The sequence below is a fragment of the Kogia breviceps genome, chromosome 10, assembly GCF_026419965.1.
Source record: "Kogia breviceps isolate mKogBre1 chromosome 10, mKogBre1 haplotype 1, whole genome shotgun sequence".
Lineage (NCBI taxonomy): Eukaryota > Metazoa > Chordata > Mammalia > Artiodactyla > Physeteridae > Kogia > Kogia breviceps.
The window spans coordinates 37,424,138-37,431,875 of NC_081319.1; the positions used below are offsets into that span (position 1 = coordinate 37,424,138).

General features: G+C 56.0%; 1 protein-coding gene across 2 annotated transcripts in view; it reads right to left on the reverse strand.

Annotated features, from left to right (window-relative positions):
• The window catches only part of TEX264 (testis expressed 264, ER-phagy receptor), a 29,960-nt gene extending 23,156 nt beyond the window's left edge, over window positions 1-6,804 (reverse strand). The window contains exons 1-3 of one of the 2 annotated variants that reach the window (XM_059075295.2): window positions 6,671-6,804; window positions 5,629-5,704; window positions 2,811-3,102 (exon numbers count right to left, since the gene is read on the reverse strand). In XM_059075295.2, the coding sequence (XP_058931278.1) occupies window positions 2,811-3,068 (258 nt within the window). In that variant the 5' untranslated portion in view covers window positions 3,069-3,102; window positions 5,629-5,704; window positions 6,671-6,804. The remainder of the gene's footprint in view (window positions 1-2,810; window positions 3,103-5,628; window positions 5,705-6,670) is intronic. The other variant, XM_059075300.2, reaches the window with a different exon arrangement.
• Window positions 6,805-7,738: the final 934 nt, after the last annotated feature.

The window sequence follows — 7,738 nt, forward strand, 5'->3', positions numbered from 1 at the left end:
ACGGGCCCAGCCGCCCCGCGGCAGGTGGGATCCTCCCGGACCGGGGCACGAACCCGTGTCCCCTGCATCGGCAGGCGGACTCTCAACCACTGCGCCACCAGGGAAGCCCTTCCCTGAACCTTTAATGATCTCTGCCAGGCAGGTAAGCCATCGCAGGTGTCAGGGTGTGACCCAGCTCTGAATAGGGACACAAGTTTCTTCCAGAGTGACCCAGGACTGGGATGGACAGGATCAGAGGGGCCACTTTGACATATATATTCATTCTCTGTGCCAACCTGATGGTCACAGCCAGGCCTAGGGTCGAAGCCTGGGTTATGAGTGCCCAGCCTAACAACGCTTCATCACACCTAATTAGCATGAGGGTTTTTTCCACCCATTTTTTTTTTTTTTTTGCGGTATGCGGGCCTCTCCCGCCGCGGAGCACAGGCTCCGGACGTGCAGGCCCAGCGGCCATGGCTCACGGGCTTAGTTGCTCCGCGGCATGTGGGATCCTCCCGGACCAGGGCACGAACCCGTGTCCCCTGCATCGGCAGGCGGACTCTCAACCACTGCGCCACCAGGGAAGCCTCCACCCATTTTTTGTTGTTGTTACAACAACTTCTTGAGGGCAAGGTACTGGAGTGAATGCCTCACCTATGTCACTTAATTTAACCCTTCCCAGCCTACCTATAAGTAGGTATTTTTAACATTACTCTGCAGATGAGGAAATGGAGGCTCAGAGAGGGTATGTGGTATGCCCAGTATCACACAGCAGGACAGTGGTGAGACAGAATCATAACCCAGGACTGCTAACCTCAAGTCTGTCCTCTCAGGCCATGGGCCCCCAGACTGGTATCAAAGTCGGGCTGTGCCCAGCCAACCCTGGAAACCCAAGTCCCACCACCTCAGACAGTCTACCACACCTCCAGGAGAGCTGTACAGTGGGCTGCTTGGAGGTGGCTGGGTCAGGAGGCCATAGGGAGAGTGTCCCATGCCAGGATTCTTCTATCTCACTCTTCCCTGAGCCAGCCTCCAGCAATGACCCAAAGGTACCGTGCTGCCTTGGCCCTTTCCCATTCTGGAATTAGCACCTCGACCCCAAGAGGCGATGTACTGCTTCTGGAACAGGACATGCCGGTGAGGAAAGAGGCAGCTGCAAGAACCCTCATCCCTCCCTCTGAGGTCTTGCAGAGGGTTCCAACTGGGTCAGATGTGGAAGGAAGGGCAGGGACCAGGGGAGGGTAGAGGAGGGACAGGGACTTACACAAGAGACCCCTGCAAGGGTGGGGGCCTGGCATCTGGTCTAGGAGCTTCCCATAGCCCAGTGCCTGCCCCATCCCACTTGGGGCCCAGTGTTCTTGACTGTCACTTAGTGCCATCTCTGAGCCATGTGACCTCAAAACCTCAAAGTCTACTCATCCCTCAACCAGGCCATATCAACTCTCACCCAGACCCAGCCAAATCTCCTCAAAGGCCCCCTGCCTCGTCTCCTTCCCTCCTCTACCTGCCATCTGCTTAGTTTCCTAAATCAAAGGTGGCAAATTGTGCTGTACCTTTCCTCCCAACCTACTGTACCTCCCACCACCTGGCCCAGCAAACCCTTCTACATCTTTCTCCGCCCACCACGTGTTCACTTGCCACACTTCCTCTGTCATCCGATATCTGCAGGCCTGCACTTTGCAGTGCCCTTAGCCAGGAGGCCCTTCCCAGTACAGCAAAATTCTACTCATGACAGAAGACCTCCTCTCTGAGCCCCCCTGGCAGACTTGAGGCAAACCCACAGCTCGCTCAAAGTTCTGTGAGCATCGAACACAGTGTCTTGCTGGAGATGCATCTGTATAGGGCTGACTTGCTAACCACACAAAGCTTCCTGAGGGCAGGGCCATGTCTGTTCATCTCCAGAGTGCAGGTGTCAAGCAGAACCTGGCACAGAGAGGGAGTCAGCAAACCCTTGTTTCGGCTGAGTACCCCATTGAGGCCTGTTCAGCACATGGTATGGAAGCTATAGGTCTTGCCCACTTGAGCTCTCCAGGCAAGAAAACCAGAGCTGGGGATTCGCAATGCCTGGTGTGCCAAGGCTCAGAGCTGTAGGCTGGAAAACCCTTGGCAGAGCTGCCAGCCCATGCAGCTGTGGGCAGCACCACCTCATGCCATGGCAGGAGGCCACATTGGGAGTCCTGATTCACCACAGGCTGTAAATATAGCCATATGCCCAAAGGGTGCCACTGATGTCAGGTTAGTCTCTGACCCCAGCATCTTGGACATTCTGGACAGCTCACCTGGCTCCACCTGCCCCCAAAGCACTCTCCCAACCAGGCAGCTTGATGTCCAAAGAAATGCCTTATCCCTGGGCGAGGGGCCACCACAATGGTTGGAAGATTCCACCTTCTTTCAGCATGAGAGCTGAAAGAGGGAAGGCAAAGAAACATGATACGACCCCAAAGAGAGGGCAGCATCTGAAATGGCCTGGTCTTAGAGTGCTGGCTTCAAATGGGGCTGAGGGAGGGAGAGAAGAGGAGGCAACAGACTAAGGCCCCCTCAGAGGCTAGGGACTCACAGTGGTGTGGCCCCCTTCACTCAGAAGTCCATGCGCAGAGACAAGCCAGGAAAATTAGATAGGGACAAGTAGAAAGCCAGCACGTGGATGTCTTGAACAGAAGTCCAGATTAAATCTGGAGGGAGCTTCAAGCTCAGAGAGGAGGTGGTGTGCATAGCCAGCTCAACGATTTTCCCACCCCTCCTCAGAAACCAAAACACCCCTTGCCCAACAAGCCCTGCCCCATGTCTGTCCATGGGGTAGAACCCCAGCCAGGGCCCAGGAGGCTCCTTACCATGCGGGGGTTGTCATAGTAGATGGCAACGGAGCGGAGCTTGGGGGAGACACTGCAGCTCTCTGTGAAAAGCCGCCCAGTCTCACCATAGGGCCCCACGTGGAACTTGTAGGCCACGGTGACGTTGCGGATAGGGGGTGAGCCAGCACTCAATGCCACCCTGGCCAGCAGCCCTGAGTACCCAGCAAAGGCCAGCAGCGTCAGCAGCAGCAGCAGAGTCAGGCCCCCAATCAGGCCCAGGAGTAGCAGGTCCGACATGGCTCTGTGCCCCCCACGCTGCACCTCAAGGCAGCTGCAAAGGAGACAGAAGGAAGAGGTGGCTGGTAGCCTGTCTGACCAACGTGCCCACATTCCCGTCAGCCAGTTCTGGCCCAACCTCAGCCCTGCCTTGGGTGCTCTGATGAGGGAGAGGCAGGAGCCAGAGGTGTTTACACACAGAGTGACCTAGAAGGGAGTTACAAAGGATGACTGAAGCTACAAGCCTCTTTATTTCTTAATCACAACTGTTGAGGCTCTCAGAGCAGCTCTGTCAGCTGGCAGCCTTGGTCACACCTGGGGTAGCTGAGTCATAGAGGGGCACAGGAATGAGTCAGCCAGGGATATACTACTGGCCCTGACCAGCTGCCCCTGATGGGCCAGACGTCAGCCAGCTGCCTTTTCCCCACATTGCCTCTTCCTTACCACAACTGAGCACACTGCCTGCCCAGTCTCCCCAAGCCTCACGGGCCACTGCCAGAGGGAGGACGGGCAAGCACAGGGCCCAAACACTTATTTAAAAACAGGGAAACCATGAGGAACAAAACATCAGGGGGGAAAATGTGTCACAGGAAGGGACTCTTGTAGAAAGCTCTCCTTTGCTAAGCACATCTGGCCCGCGAAATACTGCTTTCCAACAAGCTCACCCATCCAGAACCAAAGGAGAGACGAGGTTAAAATAGCCTGAGCAGGCAGAACAAAGTCCAGCACTATGCTTCCCAGACTTGAGCAGAGCTACCGGTGCTAACAAGCTTCATCTCACTTTTCCAGTCCGTAGATTAGAAACAGCAAGGAAAAGACTGCTAGAAGTGGAGACACAACAGGTGGCGGTGAGAGTTACCCATGGCTGGAGCATTTCATCCCATGGTGGAGGGGTGCTAGCCTGGCAGGGAGCCATACCTGGGGTCCACTTGCTGCCCTGTCCCTCCCCCTTCCTTCCCTTTTCCCCAACATCTCCAGATGTTTGGAATTCAGTTTTTGTGGTTCTGATCTCCCCACCTGACCTCCTGTACTAGGTAGTTTACAGGAAGCCATCCTGAGGTAGGTATGCTGGGGCGGGGCGGGGGTGTCTTTTTTCCTTTTTGTGTATGTCATTTATCTGACAATTCTCCCTCTTCCTCAATGGCCTTTCCCTGTTTCCCCTATTTGCTATTTGCATGGTACAAGCAATAAAGATACTTGTTTCAAGGGAGAAAAAAATAAAAAGCAGAGAAGCTCTCAAAGAGCAGGCCTAGGGACACAACATATAGGTTGGTGTATGAGCCATTCAAGACAGACTGCCCGGAACTCCATGAAACTTGGGGCCAGAAGACTAACTCTCTTACACAGAAGGCTTGACCTGCGTCACCCAGGAAAAAAAAAAAAAAATCACACCACAGAGAAGACTATTTAAAGAGGAATGGAAAGGGCTTCCCTGGTGGCGCAGTGGTTGGGAGTCCGCCTGCCGATGCAGGGGACGCGGGTTCGTGCCCCGGTCCGGGAAGATCCCACATGCCGCGGAGCGGCTGGGCCCGTGAGCCATGGCCGCTGAGCCTGCGCATCCGGAGCCTGTGCTCCACAACGGGAGGGGCCACAGCAGTGAGGGGCCCGCGTACTGCAAAAAAAAAAAAAACTAAAGAGGAATGGAAGCATCTGACCCATTGGAGGAACATTCTCACCCCAAGTACTTAAAATTTTAAAAGCTGAAAATCAACATGTCGGCCCTATGGAAAACAGCTGTATGGAATAATTTGTTCCCTGTGGGTTCTGGGTATCAAATTTTTTTGCTGAAAAACTGTCTTTGGAGTCAATGTGCACACAGTGTTTGTCTCACAAAAAACGCAAAGTAAACTTCTAAACCTTTGGCATCATGACCTTGAGGTGTCTCACACTGGTCTTCTCACCGACCCCTGTTCCTGCCCCCAAGCTGCGCTTGTTTTGGACGCATTCCCTGTCCTACTCAACTTGCCTCCAGTTAGTTTCACTCCTGTTTTCTTTGATGATAAATCTTTCACTGAGTACTTACTATATGCTAGGCACTGTCTAAACGTTGAAACACAGCTACTTCATTAATCCTCAAAACCAGGTGGGTATGGATCGGAAAACAAGTGGTTAGAGATTAAGAGGCTTGCCCAAGGTCACAAAGGTACTACTAAATAGAGCCACCTGGACAAAATGCAGGCAATGGGAATCCCAATAGTCTGATTCTAGGCCCCCACTTCCACTTTCTCCCTCCTCCCTGGGAACAGGACTTCCAGAAAAGCCCAAGCATTTAATCCATGTTGGACATCTCTGAACCCAAGGCTCTCAGCTGGAAGCTCTCAGCATCTAAGTCTCCCACTCATCTTGGGAGTGACCAGCCCTCACTGTGACGTACCCCCATCCTCTCAGCTGCACACTCCCTATCTCCTGAAAGGAGCTTAGTTCCCACCTTTCTCTTCCTCTCACCTCCTGAACTGCTCAAAAGAGGGGTGAAAGGTACCTGGGGGCCGCAGAGCTTTGGTCAGCCCAGGAAGGAGGCAGGGCAATGGAAATTTCCCCTTTACTCAAGAGAAAGGGAAGGAGAAGGGCTGGGGAAGCTCACCTCTAAATCCAGGCTCAATTTTAGCAACTCATGGCATCCAGCACGGCAGGGACCAAATGCTCCAAGTGCTCCAGGGCTGGGGGCAGAAAGAAAATAACCACTGAGCCAGGTACCCTGCCCTGACTGATCTCTTTTTAGGGAAAGCCCACAGGGGCCTCTACAAGAACTCTCTCCCGGCCACAAGGTTGCACCTTCCACCATGTCCTCAGACCCCTTAGGGAAATCAGAAGCCAAATTCCGCCTCAAAAATGTTAGTTCTTCACTAGACCCCTGCTCATATATCCCTGTTCTTGGAGAGCCCTCTTCCTGGAGTGCTCCAGCCACCTGGCCCTGACACAGCCCCTGCCGCTGACCCTGGGCAGGTTGTGACCCCTCTCGGGCCTCGGTTTCTCCTCAGGTTAGAGCCCCAGGCGGAGCTTCTGGGCGGGCTGCCTCTTGCTGGCTTCCCGAGGGTGCTCACGTGCGCCACGGCAGCTGGCCTCGCCCTTAAAGGGCCCAATGCAGGCAAAACTTTGGCACGCGGGGGACGCGGGAAGACGTGGAGCCTGCGGGGCCTGCGCGGGAAGGTCGGGACGCTACCTCCACTCTCGGCTTCCAGCCCCCATCCTCGCCTCGCCTATTTACCCAGCCCTTTTCTTTTCAGCCACGACCTCACGGGGTCTCAGGCACCTCTGCAACTTAAAGGAAGTTAAAAGTTTGCAGGCAACGCTTCGAAGCGCGGCCTCAGGAGCCGGGGGCGGAGTTAAAGTACGGTTCTGGCCTCAGTCTTCGTGCTCCCCACCCCCTCGCCCGCCCCTGCTCCCATGCTTCCGGGCGTGCCCAGCACCCGTGGCCGAGGAAGAGGGTGATCCGGGATGGTAGGCTGGTCCAAGGTCGCGTTTGGGCCCTTGGACCGGCCGGGGCGAGCTGTGGGAGAGACGAGATGCAAAGAGCGGCTGGGCCGCCGGGGGCCCTGAGGTTGCGCCCGGGCGGACGGAGGTCCCTGGCCCTCGGCGCGCGTGGAGCAGCCCCGGCGTGAACACCTCCCCGGCCCGGCCCTCACCTCAGCTGCCGCCCGCCGCGAACGCCGATCAGCGCACGCGGCTCGAGGCTCAGCCGCGGAGCCTGCGCGCGCCCGCCGCGCCCGCTCGCTCCGCCCCCTCTCGCGGCAGGACGTGGCCGTGGCCGTGGGCGCGTGCGCGCGGGACCCGATGGGCAGAGGCCTGCTCCGCCCCGTATCCAGGGCAACAAACGTGAGCCTGTCAGGGGCCGAGCCTGTCAGGGGCCGAGCCTGTCAGGGGCCGAGCCTGCCCCGTACCTTCGTGCCTCCCACAAACTACTGGGTTGCAGACGGTGATTTAGGAATAATCTCTTAACTTCTGAGTTGTCGAGAGCACCCCAGGCATGAGGGGAAGTAGAAAGGCAGTGTGGGGTCCCGGAAGGCGGCACTGGAGAAGGTCGTTTGAAGAGGCTTGGAAAGTGCAGCACGGCAGTAAAAGTCTGGCATTTGTACCACCCTAGTTACTGCTACTTTCTCTCACTGAGGCCTCGCGACAGACCTGGGAACCGGGCAAGGCAGGGCCACTTGCTCCCGTTTTACAGCTGAGGTTCAGGGAAGAAGCGGGATCCAATCTCCGGACAGCGCAAATATCAGCTTCCTACCTCCAACACTCCACCCTTACCTCCCCCTTCCCGCCCCCCCCCCCCCCCCGCAAACGGAGCACAGGGGTGATCATACATCCATCCAACATTTATTGAGTACCGCTCCCTGCTAGTACAGTTCTAGGAGCTGCGGATACCAAGTGAACAAAACCAAGGCCCCGCCCTCCTGGAGCTCACCGGGGAAACGCCCCCCTTCCAGGATCCTCCCTCAGTGCCCTAGACGCGGCTGTGGGAGGCAGGTCTGCCCTTCTAGCTTAAGTATTCTAGATAACCAACCCCCAAGTCAACTGTAAGTTCGTTGAAGACAGGTTCAATCTTCAGCTCGTATTTCTGAGGATCTAGAAACAGCAAAGCACTCTTCTCGGGCCCCTAAGATAAAACCTCGCCCTCTTGAGAGGCCCAGTCTTGCAGTGGAGGGGATGAGGGAGGTGACAACTATGCTCCGTAAGATTGGCTACAAGACAGGCGG